Here is a 26145-nt window from a genome sequence, read left to right as displayed (position 1 = left end):
AGTCCTCACCCACTGTACTCCCCCACAGAATAGCTGAATGGCTGGAGTATCTCAGGCAAGTCCATCATCTCCTAGCCTCACCTTTATCCAGGGTCGCCCTGGCCATCTACTCGCCCTTTCAGTGGCCTGTGTTCAGTGCCTTGGCATTAAGTGCTCTGGCCAGTGAGACTCTAAAGCAGTTTTACACACATACATGCACCCCTTCATGTGAGTTGTTTGCTGTGTATCTTTTTAGCAGAAAGAAGCTTAAGAAATACCAGGTAGTCCATCACTTACCAAGGCCACCTTGGATCAAGTTGAGATTCACATGTCAAAGCCTTGGCCCTGACACCCATTTTGATATGAAATTTTGATCTCTTGTAGAAGTTAAAGGATAACTTCTACAAATTTTAAAAGAAGGGTTTAATTAATTTTAAAGGCCAGAAGAGGAGCCAACTGGCTTTCTGAGACAATGGCCATGCCTCATCTGACCACCAGAGGGTGGCCTCTTTCCAGCTTACTGCTCCCCAGCCCAAAGGTTCTGTATCCTCATATCATCACTACAAAAATTAGAGACCCATCCAAGCCAAGAGCACAGGGAGGACTGTGGGAGAGAGAGTATTACAACTAAGGACAAGAAGCTAGGGATAAATCTAGTACCACTGAGAGCTAGTGAAGAAGTCTGAATCCCCGTCCTACCTGTGGAACACATAAATATGACTGATGCTGCTCACAGGACAAGGGACTTAGTCCTCACTTCTGAGTGCGTCTCCCAAAGGCCCAGCCCGTCTCACTTCCACAGTCAGTCTTGCAGGAAGGCACATGTCTATGTCCTTAACCCAGAAACCGAGCTATGCCAGGTTTAAACAGACCCTTGTGTCTAGGCCTGCCTTTCCAAACCAAAAACCTGGGTTGCACAGGCCTAAGAGTTGGAAGAAAGGAGTGAAATGACAGAAAATGGTTAGCTTCTGTTCCATCCCCAGCAAATCCGCTTACCACTCACTAACCTCCACCCTGCGGCGAAACATTCCTTGACAATAAAGAAATCATCACAACAGGATATACCTTTTAGATTTTTATTAGTAGTTCTCTCTGAAGAATCAAAATAGTTAGCAAATTACTTTAGATTCATCAAGACTGTATATCCTTTGTATTTAGATCTTTAATGATGTACAACATAATACAAAACCAACCAAAGAGACTGATTTCTATGACTAGGTGTTTGTTATTCGTTGTGTCGTCCTAGAGCAGGGACTGGAGGGAGAGGCTGTTCTCCAGGGAGAACTGAGGTGGAGTTAGTGCTGGGGGACTAAATCATGGCCTGCTTTTCCCCCACTTGATGTGCTGGGAAGCGACAAATGATTCCTTAAACTGACAACTGTTTCCTAGAGTAGGGGGCTCTAAAATCCTGGGTAGCAGGAGATTGTAGTCCAAACCAGGCCAAAAGAAACAGGCTGGGGCAGGGAAGTGTGGTAACTGCCTGGCAGAAAAGGCAAACTCAGGGCCCCAAGGGGTAAAGGGCATTCTCTGCACCTCAGAGACATTGCAGAACCAGTGTCACACTAAGTGACATTGTTAAAAAGGGAAAGAAAGAAAACCCTGGAAGAACCTTTCAATTGCACTCAACTTGGATTAGAGGTCAGCCCACTCTTGCGGACGAGGGAACATCTAGCCCCGAAGCAGCACTGAGTCTGGCCCCACCACCTCCTCCTCCCCAGCTCCTTTTGGCAGCCGGGCCAGGTTTCAGCTGAAGCCATACAGATCCCAAAAAGACCAGAGAAGTGGATCTGGAGGGCCAAGGCGGGAAGGACACTTCTCAGGATACAAATACTTTTAATATGGAAGGAGCCAGGACAGTTCTGGGGGCATGTGCATGCCCAAATCTTACCCACTTTCTCCCCAACTCAGGACCTAGGCTTGTAGAGACTTGGCAAGCACAGTCTCCACACCTGACCTTCCACCCCCAAAAGAAAATCCGGAAGTGTGTCCCTTCTCCTTCCCCACAGGTGGGCTCCTCAGGGCCTCCTGCAGGGGTGGTTCTGTGGCAGGGCCTAGGCAGGGCCTCATCTCAGCTGGCTCCCGCCCGAGCCATGAGGTCTTCCAGAGCATTGTCCTGGTCGTTGTTGTGTAATAGCAGAACTTCCTTAATATCTTTCAGTTCAAAGCCCATTTCCTTAAATTTGCTCATTAACTGAAGAAACTCCATCATCTAAAGAGAAGTAAGAGAATACAGATTCAAGAAAGGGTTCCGGCCACATAGCACAGCCAAGTAGCAGAATACATGCCTAAGGGGCTGCTTGGGAGGGCATCCTTGCCGGAGCCTCTCAGGGCCCCAAGCAAGCAGAGGAGGGCCGTGGAGGAAGACAGGTTGATGCCACAGCCAGTCATCCCTCAGGGGCCACACCCAGGCCCCAAATCTTAATGACCTTCATTCAGGTCCCAACATCGACATCCATGCTCCCATCCAGCCTAGGCAAAATGACTAGACGTCTCCCCCATCATCCGAAAGTACAGCTTTTGCCCAAGTCATTTTTTCCCATCCCTTCTCTGGGATCGTTGACGGTCTTCAACCTGATACTTCCATGTGAGCCAAACATCCACATGCCTGTCTGGACACAGGAGATTCTTGCTCCAACTAGTTCTGCCTACAGTCAGTGGGAGGGATGAAGGCTGTGGAACAGGAGTGCCCCCAAGACAGACTGCTTTGTCCCTTCTTTCCAGAGGGTTCCCATGGAGCATGGAGGCGCCTACCTTTTCCTCTGAACACTGCTGCATTTCCAGAGCCTCTTCCACCAAAAGAGGGTCAAAGCCCTTCTCACAGAGCTGTCCATGTGCAAAGAGATAGTCGAGGATCTAAGAAAACAGAAAGGGTTTAGCACCTACTGCCACTGTTTTCTGTGCTTCCCAAAAGTCTTACACAAATCAACACATCTGCTCCCCACCTTGACTATTACATCCTGGATAGGACTTGACTTTGTACCTTGAACTGTGTCCAACACAGCAGGACCCCAGTGACTATTTGCTGATAGACACACCCTTTTAAATATGCATTCACAGTCTTCAAAGGAGTTCCTGTCACAGCTGACTCACATCTCCCAACTGACGTCAACCCCACAGCCTGGGCAGGATATTCTCCTAAGAAACCACCCAAGTCAGAAAGTGCTCCCAAGACTTAGGGCTCCAGTACCCTATATTAGAACTGCCTGGGTGCTTCTGACAGGATAGACATTTGTGGAAGACGACATCTGACCATACCTCAAGCCTATTCTGCCACTGCCTCAGGAGACGCAGAGAAGAGAAGAGGGGTAACCGGGTAAGGTAGTCCTCAACGCCAGTACTCCCAAGTCTGTCCCTCAGCCTAGGTCCCAGAGCCCCCAAAACAAGCACTGCTGGAAACTCCCAACAAAGCCCCCCGAGTCCTGCCTGCCCTCCCTAATCATAGGAAAAGACAATGGTGCTGTGAGTCTGAGGGACTCCAGGACGGAGGCAGGACACTCCAGCTCCCGAGATCGGGGGCCTCTCCCCTGCCCCGGCCCTGTGGCTGGCCAAGCACTCACCTGCTCAATATTCTCTCCTTTCTTCTTCATGGCTCTCAAGACACACTCGTATGAGTAGCCCATGCTGACCACTGTCTCCACACAGTGCCGCTCGCTGGGGGACAGCGCCTGCAGTTCAGAGTAAGCCTGGGGACAGCTGGGAGTGTTGGGCACTTGTGACACTGAGAGATTAGGAGGTGTGACCTAGTGGGAGAGAGACAAAGGATTAAGGCAAGCAGACAGACCCAGGCCCCAGAAGACAAGTCACTGAGGTGGCCCAATCCAGGGGTTTATCAATCCTGACCTAATCAAGCCTCCAGTCAAGTAACCTGCCTGCAAGAAAGGGCCAGATTTCTGGCCAGACATCCTGAGGAAGAACAAGGGGGCAGGGGAGCTCCAGCTGAGGGACAGAAAAGTTGGGAAGACACCTGCAAGTGTGACTGTCCTCTGACCTCATCCTGCCTTGCAGAGTGAGGAAGCCTTGCTTTTGTAGCACATGAAATCACATGCCCTTCCCTGCCCAAATCCCCTGGGTTTATAGTGGAGAAAGAAGTTCTGAAAATCGCCTTTGGTAGCACCCTGCTGGCTGCTACGACTTCTCTCCAGGGCTCCATTATCCCTTTCCCAAACTGCTGTATCTGAGTACTAGAGGGATCATTAATCTCAAATCCCCTCACTCCAGAACTGACTGTCCAGTAACCGTGTCCATCACCTCCCAGTGTCCGTCATCACGTCTATCACTGGGCTGGTAGATCGCCAGCTCAGGGCTCCCATGCTCTGCTACAAAAGCAAGGCTGAAGACTACCGCCCCTCCAGGCTGTACCCTCAAGGACTGGAACATGGTCCCTAGGGCCCAGCCTCTACTGCACTGGCCACAGGCGGCCTGCTCCTACCACCGGCCCCCAGCCTGACTGGACAGATTCCCAGACTTAAACCCTACCACCATTTCTGATAATCAGCCCCAAGACAAAAAGGCAGCTCACTCCCAGGCTGAAGGACAGAACCACCATGGGAAAAGCTGACAACTTGGCTCATCTCCCAAGAACCAGGAAAAATCAAGAAAATTTTATTTAACCCTCTCCTTTTTGGGGGGTTTGGGGGAGAGGAAGAGAGGAGGAAAAGAGCCTGCTTATCCTAGAAGCATGTTCAAAATTCTATAGCTATAACCAGATACTCTCCTCCAGGTCAGCTGGGGGAAGCCAAGAAGCTTCAAAGCTTGCAGTGTCTGCTGAACCCTCTCACCAGAGCACACTCCAGGCAGTACAGTCCTGGGGCTCAGTCATCAGGGTGCAAAAGTCACGACAGCACGGGAACTGGAGCACACCAGTCCAGCCACTTTACGGGCCCCAAGACTGTCTTTAGGGACAGGTTCTGCCTGGGCCTGGAAATACCAATAGCCAAACGGCATCTTCACATTGCTGGCACAGTACTACTCACACAAGGAGCTCCCAGGCATTAGGTACAATGTCGCGTGCAGTTCTGAATGCTCGAAGCCTGGCTCTGAGCTTGAAACTTACACGGCCCTGATACGCCTGTCTGTGTGCTCAGTGGCTCAGTCATAATTAACTCTGTGACCCAAGGACTGTAGCCTGCCAGGCTTCTCTGTCCTCGGAATTTTCCAGAATGGGTTGCCATTTCCTTCTCTAAGGGATCTTCTCAATCCAGGGATTGAACCTTCATCTCCTGCGTCTCCTGCACTGGCAGGCGGATTCTTTACCACTGAGCCAGCTAGAAACCCTGCGCCCTGATACATTGATTCTACCTTCCAAAATCCACTGAAACGATGATAAAACTGTATTAACCTTAGAAAAAGAGGGCATAACAGAAGACGATGTATTTCAATGAAATTTTAGAAGGTGGAATGATAACGGAGGCGGAATAACTGGCAGAAGCAGTGAAGTTACAAGTGGGAGATGGGAGAGTCACGTCCAGCGGGAGACCCCTGAGAAGGTTTCAGCATTTGGAAGCACCAGGTACTGTTGGGGTAAGGCAAAGTACGAAGGCAATGATCAGCAGAAAACCCTCAGGAAGACCTTCCCCAACCCACCTTCTGTGGAGATAGAAGGTTTAATCTAGAAAATGGGAATCAATAAAAAAAGGACAGATACCAGGCACAGCATATGGCAGAGGGAGGTAAAAGAACCAAAACGGGATTAAGTAAGCCTATCTCAGTATCCTCACTTTCTTTAGCCTTCAAGCAGAATTCTTAGATAAACTTTAATAGCCCCCAAGATCTTCACATGTTGATGTTTGACAGAGCTCCCTTCAAAGCCCTGGTGGCTCAGACGCTAAAGCATCTGCCTGCAATGAGGAAGACTTGGGTTTGATCCCTGGTTCAGGAAGATCCCCTGGAGAAGGAAATGGCAGCCCATCCTAGTACTCTTCCCTGGAAAATCCCATGGATGGAGGACGCTGGTAGGCTACAGTCCATGGGGTCACAAAGAGTCCGACACGACTAAGCAACCTCACTTTGACTTTCTTCAAAGCCTTCTCTGGTGGCTCAGATGGTAAAATCTGCCTGCAATGCAAGAGACCCACGTTCAATCCCTGGATTGGGAAGATCCCCTGGAGAAGGGAATGGCAACCCACTCCAGTATTCTTGCCTGGAGAATCCCATGGACATAGGAGCCTGGAGGGCTACAGTCCATGGAGTTACAAAGAATCGGACACAACTGAGTAACTTTCACTTTCACGTCAAAGCCAACTAACTAGTCAATCTTAACGATCAGCAGGCACACCCCAACATACATATTCCCCACATTTTGACTGTTTTTCTTTTAGTGACTCACTCTGAAAAGTGAATAGAAAGCCAAAGCCACAAACATAAGACCAAACCAGAAGAGGGAAAAGACAAAGCACCTGGAAATTTAAAATAAAGTAAAACTTTTATTTAAAATATTGTGAGATTTTGTTTTTAATGGTATGATAGTCAAGGATACATTTCAGATAGTAAAACATAAAGTCAAAGAGAAAGAAAAAAGATAGCAAATTAGAAAAACATCAAGGAGGTCCAACATCCAGCTTATAGGAAGAACAGAGAAAACAGAAAAGTATAATACCAAAAACAAACCACAGCAACCAGATTTTGAAGAGTGAGCTGAGCCTTTGCTTGAAAGGATCCAGGAGGGTCAAGCACAATAAGTGAAATTTACACTGGTAAATGTCAAATCTCCAGAAATGAAAAAAAAAAAGGATCCCAAAAGCTTGTGGGAGCAGGGGAAGAACTCCAAATGGCACAGTATTGCTAGAAATCAGAGGTGCTTGTACTTCAGTTTGAGAGCTTTCTGGTTTTAGTTTTTATTTATTTATCTGGCTGCATGGGGTTTTCACTGCTGTGTGCGCACTTTCTCCAGCTGCATCAAGCTGGGGCTGCTCTTGAGCTGGGTACACAGGCTTCCACTTTGGTGGCCTCCTGTGTTGCGGAGCACGGCTCTAGGCGCGCAGGCTTCAGTAGCTGCGGCTCCCGGGCTCCAGAGCACAGCTTTGGCACACAGGCTTAGTTGCTACAAGGCATGTGGAATCTTCCCGACCAGGGACTGAACTCACGTCCCCCTGTTGGCAGGCAAATTCTTAACCAGTGGACCACCAGGGAAGTCCCTGAAAGTTTGTTTGTTTGTTTTCTTTTTTTTTAGTTTGTTTTTAAGGGAGTAATGTCTTAAAAATTTTTTAAAGAAAATGATCTTCAACTAAGAAATCTAAATTGAGCCAAACTAGTATTCATACATGAGGATAAAATTTAGACATTTTTGGATATTCAAGGATTCAAAAACAATAGGTTAACCAACAAAACAATGTATTTGAATGAGAAAATTATCATTAGGGTCTTTGACACTCTTGGAGCATTTGGACAAAACTAGCAACAGGCATAAAGAAATTACACAATTTTTAATGGGGCAGTTAAACTATAAGAAATAAAAGCTACCAAGAAAATCCTCATCACCACCACAGTATTCCATCCCAATCATAATATTAACTAACATTAATTGAACCAAAACTTGTGATATAAATATGACGAAAAATACAAGAAGGTGGAGGAAAGGCTACTATAAGGGCTAAATCCTCAACTTACTGTAACAGGAAGTATAAACCTGTCTAGAATTAATAAATTTAGAAAATGCAATGTAAGCATCCAATTTAGAAAGAGATAAATCCCAGTATACAGTTTGAAGAGTTAAAAGTACCTGACTATGGGAAGCAAAACTGGAATCAGAGAGAGGTGAGGCAGGAAACTACTCTTTTTCAATATAAGCCTTTTAAATGCTACTTGGTTTCATTAAAATATTCTTGTATTACTTTGATAAAAACAAATTCATTTTTTACTTTTTAAAATTTTTCGTTCAGTTCTTTGTGTCTTTCTTTTTCAAAGCTTCCTATTTTTTTCCTATTTCTTTTTTTGGCTGTGCCACGTGACTTGTGGGATCTTAGTCCTATCCATGAATGGAACCCAGGGCCACAGCAGTGGAAGTGCCGATTCCTAACCACTGGACCGCAAGGGAAGCCTCTCCTTTTTTTAATCTAGAGATGGAGAGTGACTCTCTAAGTATTAAAACAATGGCAACATGAGAAATGATTAACAGATTTAAGCACCAAAAAGCTTAGAGAATATATATTATCAGAAATCATTTGAAATACAATTTAAGAGTGAACTGGCACTTCTCATATCCTTCCTGGCCACAATAAGTAAATTGAGAACTCAAGTACAAGGAAAAAGGCAAATGTTTCACTGAAGTAACTCTGACAGAGTGGAGAATATACACCCACACCTGGAGAAAGAGAACCCGATGGCAGATGAGCCTAAGCTGTGAGCAGAGCAAGGCCTCTGGCGGGGCTGAGCCACGGTGGGAAGACACACTGATAAGGGCTAGAGCAGGCAGCTCTGTGCTGCACACACAATAAGGGCGCATCTCAAGACTGTTCCTCTCAAGATGACCCCTGGAGTTCTCAACTGCTAAGATTAGTTTATACAAACAATGACACATGAAAATCTGAAAACCGAGACCCAAACACTGGGCCTGAAATAGATGACAAGAACTAAATTCCGGAAGTTCCCTGGGAGTTCCCATGTGAAGGATGTATATGGCCCAGCTGACGACCATCACCCCCTACCTCCAGTCACTGTCTTGAGGAGAAGTGCTTCTCTCACCAGGAAAGGTTCCAACTAGCAGCTTCAAAGACTCACCAAGACAGAAAGCCAGGATGGAACTAGGCTTTGCTCCCTAGGAGTAAGGGCCTCGACTTCCTTAAAGAGCACCACAACTCCAACTCTGTTTAAACCTGCCCCCACAGGGCAGCAAATCCCCAGGCCAGGATGAAGCAGGGACCCTCGTACCCTAAAATGGATGGGCCCAAAAGAAACTGCACCATCAGATGTGTCAAAGAATGATGAGTGTTCTGGTTTGAGAAATACCCTCTGCAATTAGTTCACTGGCTTTGGTCTCTCAATGGTTCACTTTAACACTCAAGTTAGATGGGGGTGAGGGTGGGGGATGGTGGTGGCTGAGGATCCCTAACCTTCTGGAGTGTATTTAATTTCTCTAAAGCATACAATGAATTAGGGAGCAGAGAGGAGTATCCTGCTGACCAGAGCCCAAGCATAAACCAGGGGGAGTTAGGGTAAGGCCCAGGCTAACAGATGTTACAGGCTTCACTGGGGACTTCAACAGTAAAGAATCCACCTGCCAATGCAGAAGACATCTCTGGGTCGGGAAGATCCCCTGGAGAAGGAAACAGCAATCCATTCCAGGATTCTTGCCTGGGAAATCCCATGGACTTGAGGAGCCTGGTGAGCTCCAGTCCTTGGAATCGCAAAGAGGTAGACATGACTGAGCGATTAAACAAAAACAAGAGATGTTTATGCACTCTATTGAGGTTCTCTGGGCCAAGGTCCATGGACATTTACAGGCAGCAGTAAGCTCTCTGACAATGGAAGCACTCACACAGAAACAATCATTTATCAAGAACGTTACGGCTGGGAACCTGCACTCTTTCTAAGGCAGGCCAAAGCTCATCTTTTCTACCAGCTAAGAGCAGGCTGATTATGGTCTCAGAGATATACAACCAATACAATCAGGCTCCTTTCTGACTCTAAATACCGCCCTGATATCCTGTTACTTAAAAATCTGAACTGGTATAAAAAAAGGTTCTTGAACTTCTATGATTTCTATTCTATAATACAATAACGTATTGTTCTGTGCTGCTAAAACCACCACATAAAGTAACCTCCCTGTATATGCAACTTCTCTGTGTGACCAAATCAGATTTCCTTCAAGATGATACAGTTCAGCTCAGTCACTGAGTCATGTCCAACTCTTTGCAACCCCATGGACCGTAGCATGACAGGCCTCCCTGTCCATCGGCAACTCCCAGAGCTTGCTCAAACTCATGTCCTTTGAGTCGGTGATGTCATCCAACCATCTCATCCTCTGTTGTTCCCGTCTCCTCCTGCCTTCAATTTTTCCCAGTATCAGGGTCTTTTCCAATGAGTCAGTTCTTCACATCAGGTGGCCAAACTCAAGATAACACAAGTACAATTTTTCTATCAATCCACCCTTCAACACTAAATCTGTTCCAATCTTCCCCTCTCCCTCCCTTTGAAGAAAACTGCATAATTCTTAGTAGTAAGCCAAAAAAGAGGAAAAACAGTAATTGCAGTATTAAAATCCACAGGTTTAAAAATGGCAAATTTCAACCTCTGGCTCAAACTTCCCCAGTTACTAAAGTACCACCTAGTTTAAAGAAACATAACCCCAAACCAGTCAAACACACAGAAGCCAACGTCAAGGCAGAATGAGATGGGAGGAGGGAGGAGAGGGAAGTAGAAGATAAAATAAGGAGTACCAAAAGTAAGTGTAAAAAAAAAAAAATTAATAGGAAAAAGTAAACAGGCACAAAGAGAGCAAACCTTGAAAAAGTGCAAACACAAGACACAGCAGCATGGAAAACAACAAACTGATTAGGCAGGAAAACATCATTCACATGCTACACATTATCTTTTTGAAGGAAAAGATTAAAAAGATACAGGGAGGAAAAAATCATTACCAGGTTAGCTGCAAAGCTAATAATCCATGTCCTCAAAAGAATAACCAGAACTATATGTACTTAATGTGATCAAGGTCAATTTGGTCATGCCCCATCCTTCCCTAAATCTTGAAAAGAAGAATGTGAGGGTGGCAACTGCTAGGTAGGATCTAGAAATCTGTGGAGGTTTAATACAGGGCGATTTAAAAGGCTTACCGTGGGACGTGTATTTGGAGGTGCTGATTCTTCTGTGCACACAGACAAGACAGACAGGGAAGGCGTCTGGGGAGGGGTCAGGGTTGGCACCTCTGTGCCACTGTCCAAGTTCAAAGCTGAGAGCCCAAGGGTAGGATGCCCATTGAGCTCACTGGCACTGCTTTGGGTGGAAGGCTTTAGGAAATTCCAGAACGTGCCACTGCGGAGGCAGGATGTGCTATGGAAAGTGCTTGCCATCTTGGGTGTCTTCTGACTGCTGTCATCAGAGTCAAGTTTGGGGAAGGACAAGGACTTGATATTGCTCACTGCAGGAATGGGGGGGAGGGACACTTTGGAAGACAGCGACATCTTTTCACAGTTGCCCAGCTGTGGTAAGGTTACAAAGCCATTGGGTTTGTGAAGAGGCTTGAAATCTAGGGTGGCCCGCTCCAGGGAGGCCAGGACCTCCTCCTCCTGTAGCACAGACCCAGAGCCGCCTCGAGGCAAGTTACTGTCCAATAACTGGGCCATAATGGGTCCACTGGTTCCCACCAGAATGTTTCTCAGCTCTTCCTTCTCATCAATAGTTTTTAACTCCAGATTATCAAACGGGTCTTCTTCACACTCAAAGTCAGCAGGATTGAAGTCTGCCTTTGTGTGGGGCGGGCTGAGAACTTTCTGTTTTGGGGCACTGCTGCTGACGCGAGTCGGGGTGAGGATGCTGTTGTGCTGTAAGCTGGCGAGGATGGGGTTCACAGGAGGCGGCATGGTGGCTGCACTGTGCATCTTGGAAAAGCTCATCTTGCTGTCACCCTCTGGGCCACTCTTAGAATTCACTTTAGCTTCTGCTTCCTCAGCCTTGCGCTCTGCTTCCCACTGGGCTTCTTGGATCTTCTTAAGATCTTCAGCCCACTCAATGGTTTTCTTTTCCAAGGAGAAGTCATACTGCAAAGATATATCAGAGAAAGGTGTGAACCCAGGAGGCCATCGCTCCCCCACCGAATTCACTTCTTTCTCACCCTGGGACAAAGGAACTGGACAAGGCAGCATTTAAGATGTATGGGAGGATCCCACCTCAGGAAAACTAAGACTTCCTAAGCTTATAAGATTTAATCAGACTTTGCTCCCTGGTTACGTAGAGAAATTAATGAGAAAGAACTCCCACCATCTCTAATCATATACCGAGGTCATATGTACCTTGCGGCTTCCTGTGCTTCTCTCCCCTCAGGCCATTTCCCTTCCTAGAATTCTTCACTGGTGGCTCAGGCAGAACTCAACCACCTCCTCTATGAGGCTTTCCCGATGGCCCATTCCTTCCTCTGAACTCTTACACAGTATCTGTCTCTACCATTTGATGCTGAGCACATGTGACCACATGAAATCTTTCTCTAAAACATTTCTGCAACACTACCACAAGCCTCCTGTGGGCAGCAACTGGGCTTTAGACACTCTTAAGATCTCTATTATCTAACACAATGTCCTCTGTGCTCAATATAACAACAGGCTCTAGTATTTAAGAAGGACTTACAAGGTGCCATGCATGATTCTAAACACTTTTTATGTATTAGCTCTCTAGATTTCCTCAACATTACAACGGCTATGCTCAAGTTCATGACGCTGCTAAATGGTAGAGCCTGGATCTGAACCCAGGCTGACAATATAGTCTATGCTCTAAACCACTACCAAATTACAATGAACAGATTGTACTCTAACTGTAGGAAAAGTGCTTATTAAGAAATCTAGACATATTCAAATTAAGATTTTTACAGTGCAAACTCAACAAAAACAAACCACCTCATAAAAATATGGCCAGAGGATCTGAGTAGAATCTTCCAAAGAAGCCATACAAATGATCAGAGGCACATGAAAAGATGTTCAACATCACTAATTATTAGGGAAATGCAAATCTAAACCACAATAAGGTATCACCTCACGCCCATTAAAATGTCTATTATCAAAAAGGCAAGAAATAACAAGTGTCGGAGAGAATGTGGAGAAAAGGGAACCTTCATACGTATTGTTGGTGGGAGTGTAAACTGGCACAGCCACTGTGGAAAACAGTATGGAAACTTCTCAAAAGAATTACCATATAATTCAGCAATTCCACTTCTGGGTATTTATCCAAAGAAGACACAAAGACCAATTCAAAAAGATATAGGCACCCCTGTGTTCATCACTATTCACAATACCAAGATACAGATACAATCTACATGCCCATCAATGGATGAATGGATAAAGAAGATGTGGGGGAGGGGTATGTGTTTATGTATGTGCAATACACACACACACACACACACACAATATGAAATTAAAAAAAGATGAAATTTTGTCACCTGCAACAACATGGACAGACCTTGATGGCATTATACTAAGTGAAATAAGTCAGAAGGTGAAAGATAAATACTGCGTGATTCCACATGTATACACACACAAGCATACAAAACAAAACAAGGACACACAGAGAAAACAGATTAGTTATGAGCCGAGGGACAAAAATTGAGTAAAGAAGGTCAACAGTGTAGTGAGAGATGGAAACTAAATTCTGGTGGTAAAGGTACTGCAGGGTATACCCAAGTCAAAACATAATGCTGTATACATGAAACTTCCACAAAGTTATAAATCATTGTTACCTCAATTTTCGACAAAAAGATTTTACAATATAAACTGCACAAAAATTCCCTTCAAGGTTCCTTAATAGCTTTAAGCACTGTTCAGTTACTAAGTCATGTCTGACTCTTTGCAACCCCATGGATTACAGTACACCAGGTTTCCCTGTCCTTCACTGTCTTCAGAATTTGGTCAAATTCATGTTTGTTGAGTCGATGACACCATCAAACCATCTCCTCCTCTGTCACCCTCTTCTCCTGCCTTCAATTTCTCTCTCCCAGCACGAGGGTCTTTTCCAAAGAGTCCGCTCTTTGCCGCAGGTGGCCAAAGTACTGGCGCTTCAGCTTCAGCCATCAGTTCTTCCAATGAATATTCAGGGTGGATTTCCTTTAGGATTGACTGGTTTGATCTCCCTGTTGTCCAGGGTACTCTCAAGAGTTTCAGTGCTACAATTCAAAAGCATCAATTCTTAAGCACTCAGCTTTCTTTATGGTCCAACTCTCACATCCAAACCTGACTTACAAAAACCATAGCTTTGACTATATATAGACCTTTGTCAGCAAAGTGATGTCTCTGCTTTTTCATATGCAGTCTAGGTGGGTCATAGCTTTTCTTCTAAGGAGCGTCTTTTAATTTCATGGCTGCAGTCACTGTCCGCAGTGATTTTGGAGCCCAAGAAAATAAAACAGTCACTGTTCCCACTTGCAGCTTCAAGTATAAAGTATAGATCAATTTATAAAAATTTCATTTGTATACTTGGAAAAAATTACCTATTATATTAAACAAAATTCACCTAGAACAGAAGTAAAAACCTCTGGTGTTCACCCTAAGGCATCAAAGCTAAACAGTGTGTCTGGAGACACAATAAGAGTAAAGAGGGGAGAGAGGAAAGAGGCCTACCATGACAAGAGTCTCAGAGTAGAAAAAACACTGTAGAAGAAAGTAGGGTTCATCCCTAAACCTTTCAGCTGCAAACAGCACAAGAGAAGCCTGGAAATGCACACATCCAGAAGTTCATTTACACACTCCTGAGTCAGTTACTGGGCCTCAGAAAAACACCTGGGGTATCACAGGGCTTCCTTTCTCCCTCTAACGGAACAGTGAGAAAACACTGGCCAAAGGTTGCTGCTTCTAACTAGGGAGGAAATTCAATTTTGCAACTGGTTTTACCCACCAAAAACAGGCGTGACCAACTTCCCACTACCTGTAAACACAGGTCTCTGAAGTTTTACTCCCGAAAGCAACTGGAAATTTCTTTCCTCTGTAATAAAACCTTGAGTTTTTTTTAAAGTTACCAAAGTAATGTAGAATACTTGGCACATAGTAAAAAAAAAAAAAAAGAACAGAAAAAATTAGGAGAATTACTATAGTGAAAAAATGTGATTTTTGAGTGCGCAGTAATAAGTAACAGCATCTAATATTTATGGAGTACTAGGAATCAGAGTAAGCATTATAAATGCACTATTTTACATAATCCTTATAACAATCTTTTAAGATTACACAGCTATTACTCGGCAATTCCAGCCCATGAATCAGTGAACCAGAGTCTGCTCTGAGCTGTGACACTAAGGGCCACCCTCCACTACTGCGGCCGCCACTACTGTTTCATTTTCAATGAAAACTTTCTGGGCCTGGGTAGAAGGTCTCCGTATGATTTACTGACTCGCTTTGAGGACTTTTGATCTGAAACCCAAGGGCAAATATGAAAAAGTTACACGAAGCTTCAAGCTACCTGTTTAGGGCTCTAGGTCTGATTCCTTTCTGGATGGAGAGGGAGCAGCACCAACACCACAGCCTAACCGCCTCCCGGAGACCCGAAGCAGCCAAAGTTTAAGGGAGCTAGCTGCAGTCCCAGAACAAAAACACGGCAGCTAGCCCACACAGGAATGGAGCTTGGAGCCTTGATCTCCTCTTTTGTCATTAGTGGGCACGGGGAGTATGGCAGGCAAAGAACCAGGCACTCATTAGGGCTTCACACAGCTCAAAAAGAAAATTCCCCGCAAAGCCAACAACAGCAACAACTGTGGGATTCTAAACAAATTTTCTGAATGATTCAATGAGGCAGTGAATAATATGAGAACTACTGAAATAAAATGCAGGTGTTATTTTATTGCTAATAATGTCCTGCACACAGGGTACTATTTACTCAATATTTGTTGTTGCCAATAAAAAAGCCACTAGGCAAACAGAACAAGGTAAAACTTCATATGGGAAACTGCCATCTCTCCTGGCTCAATAAATTCTCCATACAAAAGGAGGATCAATTCAGTATACAAAAACATGTAAGATATTCAACATTACCTGAAACTAGGGAAATGTACATCAGAACCACCATAAAGAGGGACTCCCCTAGCAGTCCGGTGGTTAAGACGCACTGCTTTCACTGCAGGGGATGCAGGTTTGATCCCTGGTCAGGAAACTAGGCCTACATGCCACACCGTGAGGCCAAAAAGAAAAAAAAAAAAAAAAACCATGAAACCACCGCACACCCATAAGGATGTATACAACCAAAAAGACAGATAACAAAAGTTGGCAAGGATATGCAGAAACTGGAAACTTCATGCAGTGTAGGCAAGATTATAAACTGGTACGGCCACTCCAGTCTGGCAATTCCTCAAAAGGTAAAGCAATTAATATATAATCCAGCAATTCCACTCCTACGTACATACCCAAGAAAACTGAAAGCATCCGTCTGCACAAAAACCTGTATACAAATTGTCACAGCAGTATTGTTTCTAAAAGCCAAAAAACTGGAAACCGTCAAAAATGTCTATCAATGGTGGACTTCCCTGGAGGTCCAATGATTAAGACTCCTAGCTTCCACTGCAGGGTGCACAGGTTCAATGCCTGGTCAGGGAACTATGATCCCACATGCCACTCAGTACGACCAAAAAAAAAAAAAAAAAATCACCTGATAAATGGATAAACAAACTGTGGTATATCAACACAATGGAATTATTCAGCTATAAAAATCAATGGGTAAAACTTGAAAACATCATGTTACATAAAATAAACTTATCACATATGTATTTATATAGTCATATATAAAAGACTAAATATTCTATTCCATTTATATGATATTCCAGAATAGACAAATTCATGAAAACAGAAAGTAGTTTTAGTGGTTGCCAGAGTTTGATGGGAGGAGAAAATAGGGATTGACTACTAACGTACACTGGATTTCTTTTTGGAGTGATAGAAATGTTCTGGAATTAGATGGTGGTAATGGTTATACAACTCCAAATATAATAATAAAAAGACTCCACTTATTTGCATACCTTAAAAGGGAAAATTTTGTGGGTATGTGAATTATTTATCAATAAAGCTATTATTTAAAAATGTAATAAGTTCTCCCACTATGATTATTCCCTACAAAGACCAGAAGAAAAAATAAAGTTTTTATTATTTTTTGGCTGTGCCATGCTACTTGTAGGATCTTAGTTTCCCAACCAGGTATCAAACCTAGGTGCTCAGCAGTGAAAGCACAGAATAATCCTAACCACTGGATTGCCAGGGAATTCCCAAATATTTTTTTCTCCCAAAGAATACACTTTAGAGTAACATGGCAATGCTTTAGTAAATTCCCTGTCTTTACCAAGAGGTTGTATTTTAAAAATCTAAAGTCACAGAAATAAGTATTTGGGTGAGTAGTGTACCCCTCTGTTTTCCCATGTAACTTCTTCTCTAAACTATAAGCTCCTCAAGGACAGTGTAAGGCATTTGTCTCTATCCTCAGCCACAGCAGTGTCCCTCAAAGCAGGCATTCAGTAAGTGTAGGAAGTCACATAGCATGGGGGCATTTGCTGCTTTCAAGATGTAATTTTATACACTTATATATAACTGAGCTTTAAAGATGCAAGGACTGAAAAAGAAGCTATTGAGGGAATGGCATTTAAGCACAGTCGAGAAGAATAAATAGATTTTTAACAGGCAGACCACTTTCAGTATGGTGAGAAAGAGGAGACTATTTCAAGTGGATATAACCACTCATGAGAAAAGCATGATACAGACAAATAATACATGTAGTACATTCAACAAACCACTAGTATCCTGGTTTGGAGGGAATATGGAGGAGATGATAAGCTAAGGTACTCGACCATTATCTTATATCTAGACTTGATTCAGTAAGGGTTGGTGAATCATTGTAAGTTTTTATATTCAGGGATATTATTCTAGAAGCAGTATGAAAAATAGAAGAAAAATTCTGTAAGCTTCTCTGTAAGCAGAGGAGCCCATTGAAGAGACTACGGAAATAGCCCAGGTGAAAAACTAAGGTAAGGAATAAACTGAATGGCAAAGGGAAGACACAGTAGAGAGAAAATATTATGTAACTTGAGTGACCAAGAAGGTAATGAGCACATTTATAGAAGGGAAGAGGAGAAGAAGCAAATCAGATGAGCAATAGGAATTTGTTTTGCATAAGGTACAGAACCCCAGGAACATACAACCTAACAGATTATACAAGATCTGTAAAAGATATAGAAACATATACAAGGTGCTGGGCAGGGGGGGTGGGAGGGGCGCGGGGGGGGGTGTGCACATGTGCATGCCTGTGTGTGAGAGAGACAATGTGAGCCAAGCAATAACAGGAGCTATCAGAAACATAAACAAGAGATAGATTTTTTTTTCTATTGCACTATACATCAAATTCTTACTCCTTAACATTGTAAATGTACTAAACTTTAACTAAAAATTACCACTTACCTGTACTTCTCTGACAACCTGCAAACAATCAGGCAAGGAGAAGCCAATAGGAAGACCAACTTTAGCTGGTGTTTTGAATTTGTCTCCTATCTTAAATGGGACATCATCAAGGTAACTGAAAGTCCCTACAATCAAAAATAAAGTAGAAAATATCAGCAAAGAACTTATTATTTGTTTTTGTATAATCTTATGTCTAGGATACAACATTAATTTATGCTATCCTAAGACTAGAAGTTACAGAGTTCCTTCTCTGACTGCTTACCTTTTCCTGACCAAATATCTCTAAGGAAGAACTCTCACTTGAGGCTACTTGATTTTACTTTGGTTGGGAAGATCCCCTGGAGGAGGGCATGGCAACCTACTCATTTTCTTGCCTGGAGAATCGTCATGGACAGAGGAGCCTGACGGGCTACAGTCCATGGGGTCGCAAAGAGCAGGACAGGATTAAAGTGACTTAGCACACATGAATACTTGGCACAAAGGCCAAAGTACCCATAGCAACCTAAAAGGCCTCCCCAAATGCCATTTCCTCTCTTGCCCTCAACTCCTGGCTTACTGCATTAGGTCACAGTGATTCTCTATTCCTCAACCATGACGTGGTCAAAACTACCTCAAAAAATCTGCACTGGCTGCTCCCTCTATCTGGAATGCTCTTCCCTCAGACAGTCACATGGCTTACTCCTTCACCTCCTTCAAGTCTTTGCTCAAATGTCACTTTCTAAGTGAGGCTTACCCTGACCACCCTTTAAAAAATTACTCCCACACCCTAACCACAGTAATCTCACATTACTATCTATGTTTCTCCATAGCACTTATTAGCTTCTAACACATTATGTAATTTTCATTTTAATTGTATTTATTGTCTGTCTTGCCCAATGGAATACAAGCAACTTGCAAGTATTTAAGTTTTATTTACTGAAGTAGTCTCAAAACCTACAGTACTGCCCAGCACATATAAGGCACTTATTAAATACTGCTGAACTGATGACAGAATCTTGATAGAATCTCCACAAAAGAACCTCTTTGGTTAGGATTTCTCTACTCCAGTAAGGATCATTTTTTAATTAATACAAAGAACTACCCTAAAAAAATTTTTAAAGTGATATTTTGGAGATATGGAAGGAAAACCAGACAAGACCAGAGGAATCAAGACTAGGATTATCAGGAGACACAAACCATACACAACTGAACTGCTTTTAACTCCCTTAATGTTCTCTGTCCATCACAGATGAGTAATACAGAAAAGACGGGACATTATAATCTACTGACAGGACCAGACAAAATGAAGTCGTTCCTGTCTATGAATCTTACGAGGTATACACTTCAAATCAGACCATCTTTTCTTTTCTGGATCAAGTCTGGGGCTAACATGCTGGCAGAAGTATCAGGGACAATGAAATACAGTTGATAAAATAAATTTTGCTTTTTTAATATTAGCAGCTGGTAGAATAAGGCTTGTTTCTGGGTCTCACACACATACATCTTCTTGAGTATTCTCATGGAAAGAGTAAGACAATTACACATCTTCCATGAAGAGGCTTCTCTTAATAAAAACTCCATAGATTTCAAGACTTATCAAGGTCAGGATATATTTGTAATCTTGTCATCATTCCCATTTCCCAAGAGTAGTAGACACTGCTCTGATACACCTGAAACCTCCAACAGAAAGAAGGCTCCTGTTCCTACCCTTGGGGGAGAGGTTCTACCTCTTTCCCATATAACCTCTGGCTAGAATTAAAACATCTTAACTGTCTCTCACTTAGATAGTAAATTAAATCCACAACTGTGTTCAATTTAATAATTTTTCTGAGGCACAACCATAATTGTTAACATTCTCGGAAAGTTTTCATATTGGTCATATTTGTGTAAGTGTTTGCTCAGGTGCCAATGCCTGTCACATTCCTACCCTTATTTACTTGATTAACTATGTCTTGTTCTTTAAGAATGAGCTTAAGAAAAACTTCCTTCTCAATCTCAGAACAGGTCTTATCACTCTGTATTATTAAGTGTGTTTCCTTATACCCCCTGCCTGCCTCCCACCAAAGACTTTGATCAACACTTTGATCAAATTGAGCAGATCTCATGAGAGTAAAGACCATATGGTCTTATACTTCTCTTAGTATTTATTAAAACTCAAAATTATTTACCTAAAATGGCAAAGCTAGTGATGAAAAAGTTTTAACAGATATTCATGCAAGATGTAAGCACATTTGTAAGGTTCTGCAGAAAGTCACAAAAATGTACCAGAGGTACCTCAGACAGTAAAGCGTCTGTCTACAGTGCGGGAGACCTGGGTTCAATCCCTGGGTTGGGAAGATCCCCTGGAGAAGGAAATGGCAATCCACTACAAGACTACTGCCTGGAAAATCCCATGGACAGAGGAGCCTGGTAGGCTACAGGCCACGCGTTTGCAAAGAGTCGGACACGACTGAGCAACTTCACTTCACCATCATAGCTTGCCAACAAAACCCTGGTTACAACACTAAAACCTTCTGTCACTTAAAATGCTTTACAGTATAGAGATCAAAAGCAAGGTTCTTTTTATTTGTAGAGAAGTTTTACCTGTTTTCCATGAAAACAGGTGCTCAAAAGTTACTGAAAGAGTCTACCTTCAGCTAGCGCCCTGATTAACTGGAAACAAAGCTGGAACTGGTATTTTCTAAGAAGCACTGGAAAGACTTACAGTCAAGTTAATAATCACAAAATTAAGTCTTCTGTTTAAGAAAATTTTAAGTACACAAAGTAGGTCAATTATATGACACATATATATTTTAAAACGCCTATGTATAATAATACTTATGTGCATATATGATACACAAATATAAGAAAACCTATCCACGTTAATACTAACAAAAATTTTTTTAATGAATAGTTCTTTTAGAGTTTGGTAATGGGGAGTTAAGGGGGGAAAACTATTTTAAAAAGTACTTAAGATATGTGAGCGAAATGATAATATCTTTAAAGAAAGGTGTTCAGTTTCCCTGCACACCTTTCAGTTAGAAAATTATGACAGTGCTGTATATGCACACGGATGACTTCTATTCTAAAAACGGAAGTAGGTCCTGGCTTAAGGACGGACCAGATCAAGTAGCACACCTTGAAACAACTGTGATTCCCCTTTATTAGCACCAATTACAGGTAACTGGTTTAAAAAGCAGTTTCATTTCACTAACATAGCCAATCCCCCAGTGATTTACCACATTCTCTAACCTTCTGCCCCCTCCCCCAAGCTTTGTTAACAGGGAATGAGTAAAGAAGTTTCATGATTATTGGGAGGAGGGGTTAGAGCTAAAAGGCAAAAGGGATTTAAGAGATAGCAACAAAAAGCAACTTTTAAAATAATGGACAGAGATTAGTACAACTGAATAAGGTTGCTTTGAGGATTACAAAGAATAATTTTACAAATATAACCAACTATACCTTAGGAACTATTCATTTTTAGCCAATATATCAGAATATCTATTTAAAAACATCAATTTCTCTTGTATCTCAATACATTTTATTATTAAATAGATTCAATAAAACCTCAACCACACGGCCAAGAGAATTAAGCTCTGTGGCTAACAATTTTCTGGCTCAACCCAAGTACCTTTTAGTTTCAGTCTTTATTACTGAAGATCCTTCTAAAACATCTGAGACCATTACCCTCAGTTTCATTTAAAAAAACAAAGTACATCTCTGATGGAGGGGTTGTTCCTTGAGGTCAGTTTCTGCACACCGCTTGCCATTATGCCATGGCAGAAGGAAACAGGCTCAATGTGTAAACGACTCAGGATAAATTCTGAGAAGTTTTCATTCTGTTTCCCTTCTTTCTAAATTGCTGATACATTTATGATCTTGTAACCTGCCTGATTTTCTGGAAAAAAAAAAACAAAACAAAACACTAATTCTACATGGGGATAGAAATTCCTAATAGAGGGTAGCAAACAGATTACGCTTAATGCAGATTTTACTGTGCGTTCAAATTGAGGTTTTTGAAAAAGACTAGATCAAATTTAAAATTAGGTGAAAATGGCAATTCCATTAACTATCATTACCTTAAAGCTATAAATCAGGTTAACAGTTGCAAAATCAGATCCATAGATAAATGGAGAGACAAACATACACACATATACACACATACAATTATGTAAGTATCACTACAAGATAAGAAGTCAGAAGGAAATGGTATTCATACCCTAACAAAAAACAAGATAACCTACAAAATCAGCTTTTTAATATGCAGGGTCTGGCGTTAAATCAAAAATAAGACAAAAAACAAACAAGAAAAAGTGATTCACCATCAAAAGAAGAACCCAAATTCAGGGATAGCAAAGGTACTGGAATTCTCAGAGAATTTTAAAACTGTAATCAATGTGTTAAAGGATCTAATGGAATAATAGGTGAACATGTGTGAGCAGATGGGGAATTTCAACAGAGAAATGGAAATAGAGACAAATGAAAACACTAAAAATTCAGTACCAGAGAATAAAATTTTTGATAGTTCATAAGCCAGACTATGCTAATCAGAAGAAAATACTCAGAAGAGGAAAGAATTAAAGAATTTGAAATTAGGTCAAAAGAAATTAAAAGAATTAAAACACAAAGAGAAAAAAAAATGGAACAGAGTCTTAAGAGATCTCTGGGACAATATCAATCAGCCTAATGTGCATGTGATTAGTCTCAAAAGGCTGAGAGAGAGATATGTAGCAAAAGAAATGAGAGAGGAGATAATCGCTGTGAATTTTCAAAAGTAGTAAAAGACATCAACCCATAGATCCAAGAAGTTTAGCTAACTCCAAGCAGGGTAAATATGTAGAAAATCACACCAGGGCACCTCATAGTCAAAATGTTGCAAACAAAAGCTAAAATCTTAAAAGAGGGGAGATGGGCATCATATTTTGTACACAAGAAAGTGATTAAATGATGGCTGACTTCTCTATATTACACTGTTACTTACAGCAGTAACACATCAACTTTTAAAACAATCTATGGGCTTCCCTGGCAATTCAGCAGTTAAGTCTCAGCTTCCACTACAGGGGCACGGGTTCCCTTAGTTAGGGAACTAAGATTCCACACGCCACATAGTGTGGCCAAAAAATAAATATATACATTTTTTTCTATCATTCAGCAGAAAAAGTAATTCAATATCTTAGTAAAAATGACACAAAGAGCAAAATAAACATTTCTAAAAGTTAGCTAAAAACGGTCATAAATATGACAGCTTGGCCTTTCAAAGGAGGGAGTTTAGTTTTATTAAGCCCAATTACATTTTTTTTTTCAAATTAGAATCTCAAGGCATTTTTCCAGATACTAAAAAGTAATTTATTTGTGGAATCAGTTTTTAAAAAATCGTTTAAAATTCACCTCTGGAAAATAACTTTTTCTCAGATAAAACAAGCGGAAAATTAATTAAAAATTAAAGACTGATATTCAGAAAGGCCAGCTCTAAACGAGCCAAAGGTTTGCAATTTACATAATATAAGAAAAATATTTTTAAAGGTCTTTGAAAAGTTACTATATCTCTTATTCTATTATTTAGGTGTATATCGTTATTGATGACAGTGAAAGAAGTTCAACCTCAGATGAAAAGAATGAACTTGAAGAAAAATAAAATACTAGTTATAAGACAGCGTAGTATAAGATATAGTCAGCCCAAATATTTAAATTTTTTAAAAAGTATTTTCATATCCAGTCATGAGAGCAGCTGTTACCTCCTTGTGCACACTCCCAAATGACCTAGAATTACACACACACACACACACACACACACACACACACACACACACACACACACACGTATTATCTAACCCCCAATCAGGTAATACCTAACTTAGGGGGGACGAACCCAGAGGCTCATAAACTAAATAGTGTCAAATCAGATACTCACTTGACCAGGAGATACAAAAACTTTAGCTATATGATACTAGCCACTTAAGTTCAAAAATCAGGTGTTAAGAACCAAACATAACTAGGGAGGCCATTTTTGGCCCTGTGCACTCTACACAAGTAGGTCAAAGAAAGCAAGTCTATAAACAGAATAAAAATGGAGCACATCCGCAGAGAAGAGCACGAGAGATGGACAGAGCTGTAGACTTCGTTTCCTGGGTTTCTAATTTCAGCCTTGTAAGGCCAGGTGGAATTTGATTTCCTGCATTCAGATGCCTACAAGATTGCCTATTAAATATCCTCCACTCATTCCCTTTAATTTCTATTCCTTAAACTACACAATATCTAAAAATAAGATTATTTATTTTAAAAACCGAACTAAAGCCACCAAAATTCAAGTAGGAGCTCAGCAAATTAAAGCAGAAGCCAAAGAGAGAAAGTCTTCTCAAATTTTACTTGGATAGAATGAATGTCTCATTTAAACAATATTTCGGTTAGGAATGTAAAGAGGAGGAGGAAGTTCTTAAAAATTAATCTTCACTGATCAGAATTATAATCTTCTCTCTAGACTGCTTAGCTGGAATACCTAATAAACTAAGGTCCAACCTATTTTCACTCCAATGAAAATGGAGTTTCCTTGTTCTTTTCTCTCCTAGGTCTTCCCTCTCTCCTTGGCTCTGTCCTCTCTTTTCCCTTGAAAAAGTGATCCAGAGGCAACTAAGATCTGCCTCTCTGTATCATGTGAATACTTTGAAAAAGCCCTGTAATAATCCTTAATGGAGTTAGCTTACCTAGAAGATCTGATGCCTGACCCATTACACAGAATACAAATTCCAGAGTTTGAATGACTGATCCAAAAGGATTTAACAAAACATGCAAGCAATGTATGTAAGCATATGCACAGTGGTGGTTCAAAATATTAAAGCTGTTGCATAAAATATATAAACAAGTTAAAAACCATAGTAACTGTTGCACTACTCTGACTTAGCTAGTGATATTTTGTACATCAGAAGAGCGTAATGATACATGTTGCCATCCAGTCTAATAAATCACTTTTACAATGACAATTTTTAGAATGAAGATTAGTTTTAAAACCCCTTTAAAATAACTGTGTTATCTGGATATTTCTGGTGTTTCTTATCTTTTACTATATGAAAAGATGGTCTAATTTTAACTTCCTAGGTACTTCCATTCCTATCAAATGCAGATAACAAAGTTTACTCATGTATTCATTTTGGAAGGTTGTATCTCAGAAAAAGATGATAAACTATTAGCTTTTAAATGCAAAATTGTAATTCCTGTTGGTTAGTTGCTAAGTCATGTCCAACTCTGCCACCGCATGGACTGTAGCCTGCCAGACTCTCTGTCCATGGAATTTCCCAGGCAAGAATACTGGAGTGGGTTGCCATTTCCTTCTCCAGGGGATCCCAACCCAGGGATCAAACCTGTGTCTCCTACATTGGCAGGAGGATACTTTACTGCTGAGCCACCACAGAAGCCCAATTTGTCATTACAACTACCAATACTTCTGTAATATATTGACCTGCTAATCATGCCTCATTTGTTGTAAATTACTTCTTTTTATGGGGGAAAAACACCTAAATCAAAACATTATAAAATGTTAATTAAAGGCTTAGAATTGTTCACACCTGACTGGAGAAGAGATGGACCAGCGAATAAGAAAGGGCATGGTAACTACTTCAAAATACTGCTGAAGAACAACAGAAACAGGCTCCCTATCCAGCTCCATTAGTTTCGAGTATAATAAACACAATGACACTCCAAAGCTTAACTATCTATTTGAAGAACTGCTTCAATATTAAAGTTATATGTGAAGTTCTATGGAATGCATATATGCTACACTGTTGTACAACTTTATTTTTCTCAATCGGTTCATTTAAATAAACAAAAAGGGACATTTACTAATGTGATTTCAAATTATCTGATCAGATCAAAACTTAAACCATTAATATCTAACAGTCCACTTACCATGAAAATCTGCACCCAACTTCTTAGAAGCCATTTAGAACCTGAAAAACAAAGAAATATGTCTTAGCCACATTACACCTCAAGGGGATGTAAACAAACCATCATAAGAAAATTTAGATACAAAAAAATACCCAGAAGACTAAAGAGTTCCAGGACTGATACAACCTCAAACTTCTCAGTCCCAAAGTCTTAAAAAAGAAAGCAGAAAGGAGGAGAAACCACTTTTCTATACAAAAACAATCCTGTAATC

At 41.5% G+C, this 26145-nt stretch overlaps 1 protein-coding gene across 3 annotated transcripts in view; it reads right to left on the bottom strand.

The window, feature by feature from the left end:
* Positions 1-1049: 1049 nt before the first annotated feature.
* UBAP1 (ubiquitin associated protein 1) overlaps positions 1050-26145 on the bottom strand; it is a 66942-nt gene continuing 41846 nt past the window's right edge. Inside the window, exons 2-7 of one of the 3 annotated variants that reach the window (XM_052644619.1) lie at positions 25896-25936; positions 18039-18163; positions 10749-11672; positions 3537-3719; positions 2731-2832; positions 1050-2188 (exon numbers count right to left, since the gene is read on the bottom strand). In XM_052644619.1, the coding sequence (XP_052500579.1) occupies positions 2048-2188; positions 2731-2832; positions 3537-3719; positions 10749-11672; positions 18039-18163; positions 25896-25929 (1509 nt within the window). In that variant the 5' untranslated portion in view covers positions 25930-25936 and the 3' untranslated portion in view covers positions 1050-2047. The remainder of the gene's footprint in view (positions 2189-2730; positions 2833-3536; positions 3720-10748; positions 11673-18038; positions 18164-25895; positions 25937-26145) is intronic. The other 2 variants (XM_052644618.1, XM_052644620.1) reach the window with 2 other exon arrangements.

Source organism: Budorcas taxicolor, chromosome 8, assembly GCF_023091745.1.
Source record: "Budorcas taxicolor isolate Tak-1 chromosome 8, Takin1.1, whole genome shotgun sequence".
In the NCBI taxonomy this organism is placed as follows: Eukaryota; Metazoa; Chordata; class Mammalia; order Artiodactyla; family Bovidae; genus Budorcas; species Budorcas taxicolor.
Note: the sequence above shows the minus strand (reverse complement) of the source record. Positions and strands in the feature narration are given on the sequence as shown.